This window comes from Balaenoptera ricei, chromosome 6 (assembly GCF_028023285.1).
Source record: "Balaenoptera ricei isolate mBalRic1 chromosome 6, mBalRic1.hap2, whole genome shotgun sequence".
Lineage (NCBI taxonomy): Eukaryota > Metazoa > Chordata > Mammalia > Artiodactyla > Balaenopteridae > Balaenoptera > Balaenoptera ricei.
In genome coordinates, this window is record NC_082644.1 from 41,587,123 (window position 1) to 41,604,327 (window position 17,205).

Here is a 17,205-nt window from a genome sequence, read left to right on the forward strand (position 1 = left end):
GGTAAAGGAAAAGCCCCTGATGTACTCAACCCACTACATTTCTGTACTTGACCCACAGAAATGGGGTGGGCTGAGTGCCCTGTGGCAGAGTAGGGGTTGTACTAGCAGCAGCATTAAAAAGTAGTAAGAATACGGACTTCCCTGGTGGCGCAGTGGATAAGACTCCACTCTCCCAATGCAGGGGGCCCAGGTTTGATCCCTAGTCAGGGAACTAGATCCTTCATGCATGCCACAACTAAGGGTTCGCATGCCACACCTAAGGAGCCCATGTGCTGCAACTAAGGAGCTGGTGAGCCGCAACTAAGGACCCCCACCGGCCACAACTAAGACCTGGTGCAACCAAATAAATAAATATTAAAAAAAAAGAAGATTAAAAAAGTAGTAAGAAAAGAGTCCTAGTCCCAGGGCTAAGCCTCACCAGTCATTGCTCTAAACCCTCTTGCCAAAGTATCCATTGACCCAATAGCTGAGCCTCTGCTTTGATCAAGCTCCTTCCCAGGCCTGACCCTCTTTGTCAGGGAGGATAACAAACCTCCACGGCCATCACTCTCTCCTCTGTGCTCCCACCACCCTTCATGTATTCCTGCCTCCCATGCTCCTCTCTCTGCATAAAATAGGCTAATTTGTGTGTCTGTCAACTCCCCAAAGTTTGAAAGTTTAGACTTTCAACTAAAGTCCTCTTGGCAAGAACCAGGTCTTGGTGTTTTTCCCTCCCCAAAATGCATTGTGCCCTGCCTGCCTCTTGTTGGTCTTCAGTGAACATCAACTTTTTTTTAACCAGTTGCAAGCTCTCCAATGCTTAATTATTGGGATGACAAAAAGGAAAGAACAGGAGACTGCTCTGGCCAGAGAGCTGAGTTTTAGAACTGCAAGTTGTCTGTGTGAGCAGAAAGTGGTGCTTGCCAGGCATAATGTAGGTTAGAGAGTTAGAAGAGTCTGAAAAGGAGAGGAAAGGCAGGGGCAGGAAATGCAACAGAGAGGAGCTATTTGATACCAGCCCTCAAGTCCATTGTCCATCGCAGTTGAGTAGCTCTTTACTCTTCCAAGGCCAGAGGAAAGGGATCAGACGTGGCAGCTCTGGGAAGGCATCCCATAGACTTTCAGACTAGTACTTTGCTTTCTTGGGAAATCAAGGAGTCCAAAAGATTCAAGAACCAGTGCCATCCTGGCTCAGTTTCTTGAGTAACTGAAGCTTATCAAAACTCCTCAAGTGAGATTTGGAGCCAAGATCCAGATGAGATCCACAAGTATTCTGGGCCGAGACCAAATGTCAATGTTTGTTGACATTTCTCTTGCTTCAGCTTCCTACCATGTGCTGACTGGATGAAGGACCAGCCTTAAGAACTCTCCAACCAAATGCCCTCTATCAGTTCCTGGCAGCATCTCTCCTCAGTGTTCTGTGCCTCCTTCCTTACATTGGGGAACTAGAATCCACATCCTGGAAAGAAACTGAAGGATCCTCTGGACCACATTCCTTAAAGCTTTAGTATCCCTGAACATCTGGTCCCCTTCTTTCCCTCCTTTGGGGCCTGCCAGAACCCCAGATTCCCTTGCCTCGCCCCACTCCCTTGATTTTATTTTTTTAATCAATTTATTTATTTATTTATTTATTTATTTGGCTGCCTTGGGTCTTTGTTGCTGCGCGCAGGCTTTCTCTAGTTGCGGCGAGTGGGGGCTACTCTTCGTTGTGGTGCGCGGGCTTCTCATTGCGGTGGCTTCTCTTGTTGTGGAGCACGGGCTCTAGAGCACGGGCTTCAGTAGTTGTGGCTTGCGGGCTCAGTAGTTGTGGCTCACGGGCTTAGTTGCTCCACGGCATGTGGGATCTTCCCAGACCAGGCCTCGAACCCATGTCCCCTGCATTGGCAGGCAGATTCTTAACGACTGCGCCACCAGGGAAGCCCTCCCTTGATTTTAGAATCATTTCTATGAAAGGTCTCATCTCCAAAGTCTGTGTTGGCCGAAACTGAATTAAAAAAGAGAAGGGACTGCTTCCTCTCCACTGCCCACCCTCATCCCATCTTCTCCTTCTGCCTCAAGCCCTGCCAGTCAATCTTTTTTTTTTCCATTGTGGTAAAATATACATAACATAAAATTTACCATTTTAGCCATCGTTGATCTACTTTTTAAAGAACTTTATACCTTCCCCCCTTTCTTCATTAAGTGAGATGGTCTTTCCCTAAAGAGGTTGAAATGGGAGCAGGTGAGGGGGAAGCAGGATTTGGGGCTCAAAAACCTTTCAGATCACAAGACTGTATAGGCCAAAACCTGTGTCTCTAGCTGGTCCAAGGAAAGACAGGCGCCGCCTCAACATCTGGCTCAGAGGATGAGCTTGAGGATAGGGATGAAGGTCAGGGACTAGGCCAAGTCAAGCCTCCCAGAGGAACCAAGGTTTCTCAATTTCTGGCCCTGGCTCCTATCTCCTGGGTCACGAGGGTTGTCCCCTGGGCCTTTATGCAGAGGCTTCCCCCCATGCCGTAGCTGCTACAGTGGGTGTCCCTGAGTTGAGGCACTTGTCCTGTCTCCCAAACAAAGGCTTTTTGGTCATAGGGTTTCCAGGTGAGTAGAAATGGGAATGAATAGTAGAACATCAATCTAGGATAAGCAGTCCTAACCATGAAGAAGGCAAAGTAGGATTCTAAATCTTTTTAAAAACTCACTGGTCCCTTGTCTCCCCATTTAAAACATGAATACAGTTCTTTGCCATCCCAGTACTAGCTTCGTATCTTTCCCCATCCTTTTCTCTCCCTGTTTCTGAGTAGCTATTTTTGAAAACTAGATAATGGGTAAGGGAGTAGGAGCTGCCACTCTCTCTGGAATAACTCCAGAGCCATTTTGGTTAATTGTCTCACCCCAAGTCTGAAAGCAAGGGAGACTTACTCTGTGAGGTTTGCCTCCTGGCTCTGTAATTTCAGTCACAGTTCCTACAGCTGATGTGGTGGCCTAGGCCCGGGACCAGCTGAAGCACAGTGGCCAGCTTCTAGGCAGTACTGGTGCTCTACTCAGAGCCTTTCCCAAGCTGCAGTGTAATAGTCTTCTCTCCTTTTGTTCTTAATTGGTGGCCTCAAGTCAGGAGATTTTGTCTGGCCGATGATTCCCAGAGGAAATTCTATTCTTTGAAAGAAGATTCCCCAGAGGGAACCAGGTAAATAAGGACTGGAGCAGAGCTCTCTTGGAAGATGATAGATAGATGTGATGACCTGAAATGCGTTGGTACACAGCAAAAAATAAAATACTAAAAGGCCCGCTATAGCTCTTGGTCATGACTGGAGGCATTGTAAATTGGAACAATCCTTTGGGAAAGCAGTTTGGCAATATGTATCAAGAATCTTAAAAGCGCTCATGCTTTTTTACTTAGTAATTCTACTTTATTTAAGAAATCATCCTGGGCTTCCCTGGTGGCGCAGTGGTTGAGGGTCTGCCTGCCGGTGCAGGGGACACGGGTTCGAGCCCTGGTCTGGGAGGATCCCACATGCCGCAGAGCAACTGGGCCCGTGAGCCACAATTACTGAGCCTGCGCGTCTGGAGCCTGTGCTCCGCAACAAGAGAGGCCGCGACAGTGAGAGGCCAGCGCACCGCGATGAAGAGTGGCCCCCGCTTGCCGCAACTGGAGAGAGCCCTCGCACAGAAATGAAGACCCAACACAGCCATAAATAAATAAATTAAAAAAAAAAAAAAAGTGTCTTCTCTTGGGGAGACCATTTTGTAAAAAAAAAAAAAAAAAGAAATCATCCTAAATGCAAATATATATGGATTTCAGTGTAGCATTATTTATAATAGTGAAAAAGTGCAAGCCACCTGAATGTCCAAAATAAGTGAACGGTTAAAAAGTTATTGCACATCCCCTCTATGGATATTATGCAGTCATTAAGCTGATGGTTAAGAAAGCTATGTAAAACTATGGAGAGTTGATTATGTCCTAATACTAACTTTATAAAATACAGAATATAAGATACATTGTGTTTTTCTTTAAATGTTGTTCTATGCCTATTTATTAGTTGGTACTTACTGGTTACAGTAACAAAATCCAACTCAAGCTAGTATAAGCTAAAAAGGCAACTAGACAGTAAGGACACTAGATTTTATCATAGTATCTAAGGACAGGCATGAGGTCAAACCTTAGAAGGGCAGGGCAAGTTCTAGAACCAGAACCTAAAACCTAGGGAAGACTTTCTCTATCTCTTGTGTTTGCTTCTTTCTGAACATCAGCTTTATTCTTGTCTCCCTGCCCAATGGCCTTCTCTCCTACCTAATCTACAGTCTTGAGCTTTACATCTCCTCATAGTCCCACTTCCCAATTCTGGGGGAGACTCTGATTGGCTCCGCCTGGTCTAAGCAAGGGCAAGACCACACAGAACCAACATGGTACCTAGAAGCCCACCCCTGTGACCATGAGGACAAGAGAAACACCAGCTCCCAGAGAGGGAAACCCCCTAGTGTTGCTACTGTAGTATACACAAAAGACTCAAATACACTAGAACATTAACGAAGAGTACCTCAAAGTGGTAAAACTCAAGGTGATTTTTTTTTTAATTTTGGCGTGTATTACTTTATAATAGAAAAATCTATTAAACTCACCATGGCTGAAGTTGTCACTAGCCATGGGGTTCTGCATTTTGGTTCTCCCAATGACAGCCACCACAAAGATACTAAAGCTTGGTGGTGCTTGTTTTTGGTAATGAATTCCATCCTAGGAGCTGTTTAAGGAAACAGAAAATCTTCAGCTACACACAGGACTAACTTGAGTTCTTGAACTCTAGCCCAGCCATAAGAATCCTTTGCACTTCTTTCTGGGGAACTTTGCTTTATCCCATAATGCTGTGCAGAATGTGGTGTGTGTGGAGAAAGTGTGCTTTCCTTCTCTACTACCAGCACCCAGTCCAGAGCTGAAAAGGAATGGACACTCAGTGTGTTGACCTTGTTTGAATTGAGTCTTCTTTTAGAGAAAAACCTTGAAGACTGAGGGGCTTTAGACTGGTAAGAGAGGCCTCCCTGAGCTCGACAGGATCCTCTGCTCCCTCTCCCAAATTCAGGCTTCACAGACTTCCCCAGCTCTTCTGTTCTTCTTCCCCTCTTTGTAAGAGCTACGAACAGTATTTGGAAAGACTGTCTCCCTTATGTTTCCCTGATTCTCTTTCAGATATCCCCCAAAAGACCTTATGCCTGAGAGAGGTCTTTGTCCTTCCCTATAAGTGGGGCCCCTAAGGGCCAACTTATGTGTCCCAAAAGGATTGAAGTCCTGGCCAATTGCCTGGCAATTCAGGCAGCTCCTGGAGAAATCCTGGTGAAGGGGGAGATAGGGAATAAAAGTGGGAGCTGCCCAACAACTGGACTCAGGAAATGAGACTCAGGACTTCAGATCGTACCACAGAGCAGGAACTGTCATTGGCCAAATAATTCTCTTTTTTTTTCTATATCTTTATTGGATTATAAATGCTTTACAATGTTGTGTTAGTTTCTGCTATACAACAAAGTGAATCAGCTATATGTATACATATGTCCCCATATCCCCTCCATCTTGAGCCTCCCTCCCACCCTCCCTATCCCATCCCTCTAGGTCATCACAAAGCACCGAGCTGATCTCCCTGTGCTATGCAGCAGCTTCCCACTAGCCATCCATTTCACATTTGGTAATGTATATATGTCAATGCTACTCTCTCACTTCATCCCAGCTTCCCCTTCCCCCCGCCCAATGCCCCCAAGTCCATTCTCTACGTCTGCGTCTTTATTCCTGCCCTGCCACTAGGTTCATCAGTACCACTTTTTTTTTTTTTTTTAAATTTATTTATTTATTTATATTTATTTTTGGCTGTGTTGGGTCTTCGTTTCTGTGCGAGGGCTTTCTCTAGTTGCGGCGAGTGGGGGCCACTCTTCATCGCGGTGCGCGGGCCCTTCACTGTCGTGGCCTCTCCTGTTGCGGGGCACAGGCTCCAGACGCGCAGGCTCAGTAGTTGTGGCTCACGGGCCTAGCTGCTCCGCGACATGTGGGATCTTCCCAGACCAGGGCTCGAACCCGTGTCCCCTGCATTGGCAGGCAGATTCTCAACTACTGCGCCACCAGGGAAGCCCAGTACCACTTTTTAAAATTCCATATATACGCGTTAGCATACAGTATCTGTTTTTCTCTTTCTGACTTACTTCACTCCGTATGACAGATTCTAGGTCCATCCACCTCACTACAAATAACTTAATTTCGTTCCTTTTTATGGCTGAGTAATATTCCATTGTATATATGTGCCACATCTTCTTTATCCATTCATCTGTTGATGGACATTTAGGTTGCTTCCATGTCCTGGCAATTGTAAATAGTGCTGCAATGAACATCGTGGTACATGTATCTTTTTGAATTATGGTTTTCTCGGGGTATATGATGTGCCCAGTAGTGGGATTTCTGGGTCATATGGTAGTTCTATTTTTAGATTTTTAAGGAACCTCCATACTGTTCTCCATAGTGGCTATATCAATTTACATTCCCACCAACAGTGCAGGAGAGTTCCCTTTTCTCCACACCCTCTCCAGTATTTATTGTTTGTAGATTTTTTGATGATGGCCATTCTAACCAGTGTGAGGTTGACCAAATAATTCTCATGTTGAGGTGTGGAGTCAGAGAGAGATGAATGCCTTAGAGGCTGAAAGAACAGCCATCTGCAGGGAAGTAGAGAGGTCTAACCAATGTCTAGACTGCTACTGAATATTCTTGGACTGGAGGTTAGGTTTCTGCCAAGCCACGGACATTGGATACAAAGGCATAGTGTTGCCTTTTGGGGATCTCCCTCTAAAATACTGATGTCTAAACATGCTTATTACCACTCATTGCCAAGAGATGTTTTCGGGGAGTGGCATAACCCTGCAGGGGACCACAGCCCCAGGTAGCTTCTGAGCTGAACAAATTGTGACAGAAACAGAGTTGGTCTTTGATACCCTATCTTGCATCATCTCCCTGTCAGAGAGTGGCCTGATCTCCAGATCTTTCCCTGTTTTCCTGCTTCCTTGTCAGCACTACCATTCTTCCTGGCCCTGTTCCTGCTCTAATTCTGTCCTGCTTCCTGCTTTCACTCAGGGGAATTGAACAAGGTACAGACATGACTCTATTCCAGAGGTAGCCTTTCAGTATTTCATAACTCAGAGCTGCCTCCACCAACTCCCTCCTAGAACTAGAGGAAAATTCATGTGTGTTAGGGGAAGAAAGGTTAGATAATGTTGGTGCAAGCACTTTCCCTCTTCATACCTCTTTCTAAATCCATTTCAATTTCCATCTTCTGGAAAATTAGTGCTTGAAGGTGAGGACAGAGGTTACCTTTCCTGTGGGAAAGTGAAAATTGAATCATGTCGTTTGAATCATCTGTGCTCAGTCCACAAGACAAAGGCAGACTTGTTCAGCACCACGGAGAGTGCCTTTCATCCTGAAGATGAGATCAAGGGTGGGTGAAAGATGAGGATTGTGTAGCTGGGACCCCCACCAGTCTGATCTCCTTCCACTCCTGGCTAGCCACCAAGTGTCCCTCTTTTCCTCAGTCCCTTAGCATTCAGCCTCTTCTTTTACTTAACTAGGCTTTTAGGAATGAACTCCCTTAACTTTCCACCCACCTTTCTGCCTCCATGTTATCTGCATCCCCCACCCATCTTCACCTCCCTTCCATTTCAGCAAGGAGCCTTCCTCCTCTGGTCTGACTCTGGTTCCATCTTCTCTTTTTTTTTTTTTTAATAAATTTATTTATTTATTTTTGGCTGTGTTGGGTCTTCTTTTCTGTGCGAGGGCTTTCTCTAGTTGCGGCGAGCGGGGGCCACTCTTCATCGTGGTGCACAGGCCTCTCACTGTCGCGGCCTCTCTTGTTTCGGAGCACAGGCTCCAGACGCGCAGGCTCAGTAGTTGTGGCTCACGGGCCCAGTTGCTCCGCGGCATGTGGGATCTTCCCAGACCAGGGCTCAAACCCGTGTCCCCTGCATTGGCAGGCAGATTCTCAACCACTGCGCCACCAGGGCAGCCCTCCATATTCTCTTGACTCCTCAGAGACCATGCTCCATCAAACATCTCCTTGTTCACCCAACTTCCTTCCCTTCAGTCTAAGACAGTGCTCAGGTGTTCCCTAGCTCCAAAGAATCCTTCAACTCCAAAGCTCCCTCTGACAGTCATTCACTCTCATTCCTTCTCTTCTCAGTTTAGCTCCTTGAAAAAATAGCCTGTGTTCACTGTCTCTACTTCCTCATCTCCTATTCCCTCCTAAATCCCCTGTAATTTGGGCTCTGTTCTTACCATTCAACCAAAACTCTGTTTGCTGAGGCCACCTGTGACTTCCTTATTTCTAAATATTTTCTTTATCTTATGGACTCATGTGTTTATTTGACCCTGTTGATTTCTTCCACCTTGAAACTACTTGAAGGTCTCCCTAGATCTTTTCCTACATCTCGTCTTTCTGCTCCTACTCAGTCTTCTTCTTCCAGTCATTCCCTAAGATTGGATGCTCCTCAGGACTCCATTCTTGGCTCCTGTCTCCTCTCACTGTGCTCATTCTCTCTGAGGAGAGAGGGGCTTCCATCACCACCAGTCCACATCTCCTTCCTGAGATCCCAAACCTCAGTTCCTACTGACTAATGATGCCATCTAAGTGTCCAAAAGACACTTCGGGGCTCAACATGTCCCATACTGAGCTCATCTGATTTTCCCTGAGTGTAGTTATGCCTTCTCCTGCATTGTCTGTTTTAGTAATTAGTGCCCCTTTCCCAATTACTCCAGATAGAAAACTAGGAATGACTGGACTCCTTCTTCTACATCTTATCTCTAAAGTCTGCCACTCTACCCTCTTTAACATCCTCCTTTCTGGCCTTTTATCTTCTGCTTCTGCTTAGTTCAGGTCCCTGTCATCTCTTGCTGGCACTGTTGCAGTAGTTTTCTAACCTTCAGTCTCATTCCCTTCCCATCCATCTTCTATATGGCTATGAGAGGGTCCTTCTCCACCTCAAATCTGATCATGTTACTCCCCCACTCAAGGCTTCACCGGCTTCCCCATCATATTCTGAGTAAAGAACAAAATGAAGACCCATCCTCTCCCGCAGTCTGAGCCCTCCTGACCCCACAACTTTATTTCCTGCCACTTTTCATCATGCCTTCTAGATTTCAACTATAGCAAAATACTGTTCCTTGAATATGCAAGCTAGTTTCAGGCTTCTGAGCCTTTGCAGATGTTCCCTGAACATCCTTCCTCCTTCCTCTTAAGCTAACTGGTGAACTGATGTTTTGAGATCTTTTCAAGTGTCTTCCTCTGTGAAGGTTTCTCTGACTACTTTGTTCCTTTCCCTCTACTTTTATGGCCCTTGTTACATTTACTGATAATTACTGGGAGTTCCTCAAGGATGGGCCTATTTCTGTTTATCTTTTTGAGCCCCAGGCCTACCACCGTTACATAAGTGAGAGAAATGCAGCATAATGAAGTGAGGCGAGAGAGGAGACAGAATGCCCCCTGATCAGGCCCCTCCTCACCCTGTGGAGGGAGCATCTATTCCACAGACACCTTCCCACATAAGCCAGGCCCCAGCACGTGTGGTGCCAGGGCTGCTGCTGTGGATCAGTCACTGCCAGGGCACATTGTTCATGATTGTGTGCGTCCCACGGAGCCTGTACTAATAAAAACTTTATAGCTAGCACAAATGTAGTGCTCAGTATGTAGTATACTAACTACTATTCTAAATGCTTACATATTAAGCACTAGATTACATAGTATCACTTTATCCTCACAGAAATCTTTGACTTAGGTATTAGTATTAGTCGCACTCTACAGATGAGGAAACTAAATCCCAGATCACACAGCTAGGAAACGGAGGAGCCAGGATTTTCTTTTTTAAAGAGGGATCTTTTTTTTTTTTTTAATTTTAGAGGATTTTTAACTTTTTAAAAACATTTATCTAGGCTGCGCCGGATCTTAGTTGTGGCATGCGGGATCTTTGTTGCCGCATGAGAGACCTTTAGTTGCAGCATGCGGACTTCTTAGTTGCAGCATGTGGACTCTCAGTTGCAGCATGCATGCAGGATCTAGTTCCCTGACCAGGGATCGAACCCGGGCCCCCTGCATTGGGAGCGCAGAGTCTTATCCACTGGACCACCAGGGAAGTCCCCAGGATTTTTTAAAAGAATAGTCTAAATTGATCTCCCTGTACTGTTTTCTCTGTTTTCATGTAAATTTAATAAGTTCTATAGTAAAGCATTGTTAAAAGATTTGACTAAATCAATGTGTTTTAAACCCCTCCCCCACCTTTTTTTAAAAAGCAATAAAACACTTTCTTCAACCAAAATCTTGCAGAAAGGCTGATATGTAAATGAAATCAAAGCGGATCTATTCTGGCTGAAGGCAAGCCAGATCCCCTCCTATTACTCACCTCTCTCACTCAGCCCTGCTCAATGCACAGGGTTCAGGAAACACAGTTGAATGAAAAGCACTGGACCAGACTAACTCTTAAAGATTCTTCTGGTACTTTTTCCTTCCTCTAGTTATACTGGCTTTGCATTTGCCATTAGCCTATATATTCTGTCCCAGAAACAGTGAGATTGAGCTATTAATCATCTCTGTAGTCTTTGGAGAATTTGTATGCAGGGTTGTAGAAGCATGGGTTGCTGTTAGAGATGCATTTCAATGTCTGTCTCTGCTGACTGTTTATTAATAATCTTGCTAATCGCCACTCTAGTTCCTGGATCTAGCTAACTCCTGTCTGGTGTCCTTGGGGGGCATTTTAAATTCTCCCTGATTTCTTGGAGCCAGATGCTTCCTTCTGCCTGGATTCCTCTCTGATACTTATATTCATGAATATTTCACATTTAATCTCCCTGATTACATTTCCATGTGATGGTCATGGTGCATTGGCTGCATGTCTCAGGAAAGACATACAGGAAGCCCATAGTAAAGGCTTCAGTTTGCAGGCACAGTGCCAGAGATCTTTGTTCCTGCCACTAAGATGGCCTTCTGTCATGGACAATGACGGGGAAATGCTGAATGGTGAGTTTGCATGGGACCGCTCAGTCTAGGGCTTTGCACCCTGGCTCTTGACCCAAAGGGACTGGCAGTTTCACTCAGGGGTCAAATGCCACTAGGACCTGCCCAGTGGCCACAGGGACCAAACGTGGGTCCCTGTGACCAGAGTGGCTCAACAGCTTCCCAGCCCCCCATCCCTCCTGCACCATCTCCCTCCAGCCTAGTACCTCCAGTCTGAGAGAAGAAACTCTGATGAACTCATCTGCACTGAGGAGGGAGTTAGCCCCAAATGCCTGAGAGCTTGAGTTCTTAAAGTTAGCTGTTGGAGGAGGCAGAGATGATGGTCAAAGAGGCAAGATAAGCCAAGGGGCATAGTGTCCTGGAAGCCAGGGGAGGAAACCATTTCCAAATGGATGTGGTAAGTGTGACATGTGACAAACGCTACAGAAAAAGTAGAGGAAATTGGAAATCTGCCACTGCTTCCCTGGTAGGGCTCCACAGGCACGTATATGGGTTTTACCCTTTGAGAAGCCCGCCCTCAGGCTGCTTTGGGAGTGAGCCCTCCCTGCAGCCTAGAGCTCAGCCAGCAGGTCTCCATGTGCCCTACAGGCAGCACTTGCGAGGCTGTTTTGGCCACAGAGAGGCATGTAAGGGCCACTAGAGGCCTCCTGCTCCAGGGCTGCAGGGGACAGATGCTGCCAGTAATCAGCCTCCCAAGAAGGAGCTGAGCCAGGGAGGCAGAGGATGAGGGACTTGGAAAGACTGTGGCATGGGAAGTTGCCTGGGATGCAGGCACTGCAGCTCCCCGCCCCCGCCCCACACCTGTTCTACCTTCCTGTCCCATCCCCCTCAAGGACAGCTAAGGATGGAAATCGGAGCAGAGGACACAGGCCCAGGTTCTGCCCTCGGGAACTCACAAACCACTATGGCAACACAGCCCACCCTGGGCCTTGCACTCTGGATGGCCTAAGGAAACATAGACAAGGCCAGGGTTTCCCTCCCAAACATTCTAGACTTTTCCCTTTTCCCTTAGTGACAAGCGTGTTTTCATCCCCACTGCTTCATTCTAAAGGGAACAGAAACCACCCTAATGGCTATATACCCTTCCCTTGATGGGTCACCAGAAGCCACTCAGATCCCTGGGTCTGGAGCATTCTGCCTGCCTATCTGTCTGCGCTCCCTGTCCCCAGAGGCAGAGCAGGCACAGCCCTGGATCCTCTCTGCAATCCTTAGGCCTTAGGCATACCGCCTAAGGCAGATGGTTAGGGTGGCAGCACCTGTATCAATAGTTGGTCATCAGTTTCTCAGGGAGAATGTGAATGGCTCCAGCCCTTTCCAACTGACTGAGGCAGGGTGGGCCAAGGCCCTGGGTATTGTAGCAGAGATTTGGGGTGTTTGGGAGGGAATAGTGAGGCTAGAGTAGGACTCTGGGCAGCACAGCGCCCATCGCAATGGGAAGAAGTCAGTAAGGAGAGCAGTGAGGGAGATCGAAACAGTTGCAGACCCTGGACGATGCACGGGACGCATGCTTTCCTACCTTCCTTGTCATCTGTAGCGTCAAGCCCTGTGTGGGCGACACAGGACTAACTGGCCACCGGCTGATTTGTCATTATTTGTCTTCTCACCTACCATTCCCAGCCAACCGTTTAGGTTCTCGCAGGAGACACTCTTTAGGACTCATCTGTGAAATGGAGAAGTCCTCATTAGAACTGCTGTGGCTGCAGCCTTGAAGTCTAGCCTGGCTTGGACAGTCAGTTCTCTGGATCCTGTGAAGGGATCATCCAGTGCTAGGAGAAACAGAGGGAGAAGGCCTGTCTCAGGGAGCACCTACCCTGACCTAATGCAGACTTAAACTCACAGGAATCTAGAAAGATCTTTCCAAACAAGTACATAGGAAGGGCCCTGAGGAGCAGGGCAACTAGTATGGGAGGTTGGAGAAGGTGGTCCTTTGGGTTTAAGGAATTGCGGTAGGCTTCCTGGGGGAGGTGGATCACACAGGACTTAAAAGATAGACACCCAGGTGGGTGTAAGTAGGGCTGAGATGCTTGGCTCTTCCACCCAGCTCAGTGTCTTCCTCCCATGGTAGATGGGTCTGTCCCTCCCTCCCTGAATATCCTGCCTGCTGCCAGAGAAAAATACCTCCAGAGGACAGGTGAGAGCAGCCCCCTGTGTTCACTCCCTAACAGCTCCCTATCTCTCTGCTTTCTCCCCCAGGACCCAGCCGCCGCCTCCATCTCAGACGGAGACTGTGACGCCCGGGAGGGTGAGTCAGTAGCCATGAATTACAAACCATCCCCGCTCCAAGTGAAGCTGGGTGAGTGTGTCTGGGGGGTGAGGGAAATGTGGGGAGTGGACAGACAAGGTGCTCTGGGCTGGGTCTACAATGAGGTACCACAAATAAACCAACTCAGGCTAGCTGATTCCAAGACTCCAGCCACCAAGTCATTGGCACTGCCAGGCACCTTATCTCCTGCAAGGCCAAGAGGGAAATTACAGTTCTCTACAGGAGCCCAGAACTCTAGAGGCATCTCTGAGGCCAAGAAGGCTCCAGGTATTCCAGGGGATAGCTGCAGGGGTAAAAGCATGGAACCCCAGAGAGTGGGTTGGAAGTCCCATCAAACACTGGACCAGGCTAAGAGGAAGCTGCCTCAGAGGTGGGGTGTCAGTTGCTATGTCTAAGGGGTAGAAAGGAATGAGGCTCCCAAAGCCTAGAAGCTGAGTCCCTCTCCCCATTCCTATGTCAGCCTATCTGGAGATCTCAGGATCTCGTTGGCTCCTGTTTGGGGGAGCTTTCCATATTTTCTTAATAAACCCAAATCTCTCCCCCACTTTCCAGGGTCACCTTTCCCTTGGGGGTTTATCTCACGTCCACTCCAAAGTCAGGTTATGCTACAGCCTGCTCCTTTGAAGTCACATGTCTCCCAACCATTGCCCAGAGCTCCCGCAGCTGCTGCTTTCACTTCACCCTACGCCGAACACTGCGTCTCTCCCTTCAGGGACCAGTTTCACTCACCCAGGGCTGCCGTGCATAACAGACTTGTAATTAAAAATTTGCTTTCGGGGAATTCCCTGGCAGTCCAGTGGTTAGGACTCCGTGCTTCCACTGCCGAGGGCCTGGGTTTGATCCCTGGTCAGGGAACTAAGATCCCGCAAGCCACGAGGCGCAGCCAAAAATAAATAAATACAAAAATTAAAAATAAAAAAATAAAAATTTGTTTTCACGAAGAGAAATTATAACATAGTGCATCCAGGAAAGAGTTAACAATTAAATACAGGCCATCACTATCCTTCAAAACTTCTCTGCCATCCCTGCCACCCTCCTGCCCATCTTTCTCCTCAGGCTCCAGCTGCCCATCAAATACTGGACCCCTCCTTAGTCCTGAGAGCCCTTTCCCATCTGTTCTAAAACATTCTCCCTCTGCAGCTGCTAGTACTCCTTTTCACAGAGTCCTGTTATGTTATTCAGCTTTTTGTTAACCTTGTTTTTCTCCTTCCAGACCAAATCCGGGGAGCCCCTCAGGCTGTTTTTCTAAACAAGAGAGCAGTCCTCTCAGTGGAATTTGTTCATTGTCCCAGGACGCCAAACTCAAACTGTTTTTGAGCAGCCAGTTTTATTTGCTTATTATTGTTTAATTTAACAATACAAGTATTTTAACAAGTATAAGTTCTCCTTTACTCTCGCCCGTCATATTCTCCTCCCCAGAGATCATCATTCCAAGCGTTTTTTAGTTTTTTCATTTTATTTTGTATTTTAACACAAGTGGTATCATACTGTACATATTTTCTGAAACTTTTTTCGTTTTTGTTTTTGTTTTCCACTTAATGTCTTAGAACCCCTTCCAATATCATTGTATAGAGAATGACTTCATTTTTTAAATAGTTGCATAGTAGTCTGTAGTTTGGTTTTCCCAGTTTATTGTTAGCATTTTTTCAGTTTCAAACAATTCCAACATGCTTTTAAAATAACACTTAAATAAAATAAAATAACACTTTTTTGTCCTGCCCATTACATTACCACCAAAGCTCCTCTAGAAAATTCACAACCTCGTCCCAGCTGCACTGAGGAAAATCCCCACCAGGAACTTTAAGGCAAATTGCACCCCCTAGAGGCTTGGGGTGGTAATGGCAGGTGCTGCCTGCTGGAAAGGAGGTGGAGGCAGGTTTGAGGGAGTCAGATGAGCAGTGGCAAAGAAAGAGGGTTAGAGACTGGGAGATGAGAGACATGGAGACATGGAGGTCGAGGATATTCCAGAGTCACAGTTGCTGGAAATGCCCATCCCATCCTTCCTCTCTGGAGCTTGTGGTTATTTTATGAGAGCTTTCCCCTGGCAGTCCTTTTTCCTACATCAGGGCTGAAATGACGAGGAGGAATGGGTAGCCAGGCCTCCTCTAGGGCCCAGGCAGCAACTGGCTACTGGTAACAGGGCCACACATGAGGCAGCAGGTCACCTGGTTGTCAGCCCCATGAATCTAGTAGGCTATGGAGCCTCAGAGAATTCAGAGGCTGACAGATGAGTCAGAAGTAGTCTAGGCAGAGGGGCTCCCCCAGCCTCCTGCCAGCCCCATGCTGCCCCTCCCACTCCACAACCTTCAGTGGCTTCTTTTCCTTCTGCATTAATCCCTAACTCGTCTATTTGGCATTCAAGGCCTTCATGCTCTGAGTCTGTAATCAGAGGGAGCCCCCAGCCCCTTAGCACAGGACCTGAGACATGACTGGTGACACAGATGTTTGCTGAATAAATAAATGACTGAATAAATGTAACCTACGTTTCTAAACTGACCTCCCTCCATCTTCACCCCTCCATCCCATCCACATCCACACTTATTACACTCAACTTCTAAATGCATTTTTCTATACACTATCCCTCCTTACTAGAATGCCCTCCTCTCTCCATCTCAAGGTGTCACCTGCAGGAAGCCCTGCCATCCTTCTGCTCTATCTCTCCTGCTCCAACCTTTCTCTGGAATCAAGCACACACTAGCTGCCCCACTTGGGAGTACAGCTCCTGGAAGACAGGGGTCAGCCTCCTCATGTTGCCCCCTCACTATCTGCCTCAGGTTGTGCAGAGCCAAGTACTGTCTCTCCCGAGCATCAGGGCCTGGAGTTGGATCCCTGCCTCAGTTCTTAGAGAAGCAAGGGGTTTCACCATGGAGGCCCAGCCCAGGCTGCCCCGAACAGTAAGGCAGGGTGCCCCTGTGGGCAGGACACAGCTTCCTTCCCGTGTTCCCCTGCAGAGAAGCAGCGGGAGCTGGCCCGGAAGGGCTCCCTGAAGAATGGCAGCATGGGGAGCCCCGTCAACCAGCAACCCAAGAAGAACAATGTCATGGCCCGGACAAGGTAGAGGCCCCCCCCCCCCCCCCGCTCCACCCCACCAGGGCCCTGCCAGCCAGCACCTATCTCTGCTGGTTCTGAGCCTCCCGTCTTCCCTCCCTTCTCAGGCCCAGCTCCTCTCTGAGAGGAGAGAGTCTCGCAGGATCCAAGGTGGCGAGGGTGGGGTAGGGTAGGGGTGAGGGAGGTGGTCGGCACGGCCTAACCCAGTTCCTTGCCAGGCTTGTGTGCTTCAGTTGCCAATCCAGTCCCCAAAATTCTCCACCCAGGCTGGTCGTCCCCAATAAAGGCTACTCCTCGCTTGACCAGAGCCCAGACGAGAAGCCACTGGTAGCCCTTGACACGGACAGGTGTGTACAGAGACATTGGGGCAGCCGGGCAAGCCACAGCAGCCTGTGCAAACACACAAGTGGGCTGTACAGGACGTACTTGCTATATTGTCGGAATTGGGGTGTTCCTCAGCCGGGAGCTCTCCAAGTGTGAACCCCCCCAAGGAATGGAACTTTTTACCTGGAGGTGGGGGAGAACAGAGAGAGGAAAAGGGATCTATGCAATCTACTGCTCTCCTGGGACAGCTGATCCAATGGCTGCCCCTAAAATGGGCCCTGATGCCTTGCATGGCGCCCTGCCCCCTCTGAGGAAGGCGCCCTACTGCTGGGAACATACCTGGCTAGATCTGGACTTTGGGAAAACCCAACAAACCAGGGTAATTTGAGCCTAGAAAAAAAAGGAGGGAGGGCTCTGGGGGATTTAGGAGGCTAAGGGGGGCAATTAATTTAGAAGGGTGGAGCTAGGGAACCTGTCTTAAAACTGCATTCGCACAGCAAGCACAGTTTTTACTGAGACCGTGCTGTTTATTTGGAAGTGTCGGGGAGGGGTGAGGTATTGACTGATGGCGGTGGGGGGAGGTAAAGAGTT

General features: G+C 47.8%; 1 protein-coding gene across 6 annotated transcripts in view; it reads left to right on the forward strand.

Moving 5' to 3' along the window:
- Positions 1–17,205, forward strand: part of FAM219A (family with sequence similarity 219 member A) — a 54,561-nt gene that overhangs the window by 33,734 nt on the left and 3,622 nt on the right. For 3 of the 6 annotated variants that reach the window (XM_059924564.1, XM_059924565.1, XM_059924566.1), the window contains exons 2-4: positions 13,173–13,272; positions 16,194–16,296; positions 16,557–16,637. In XM_059924564.1, coding sequence (XP_059780547.1) covers positions 13,173–13,272; positions 16,194–16,296; positions 16,557–16,637 — 284 coding nt within the window. The remainder of the gene's footprint in view (positions 1–13,172; positions 13,273–16,193; positions 16,297–16,556; positions 16,638–17,205) is intronic. The other 3 variants (XM_059924567.1, XM_059924568.1, XM_059924570.1) reach the window with 1 other exon arrangement.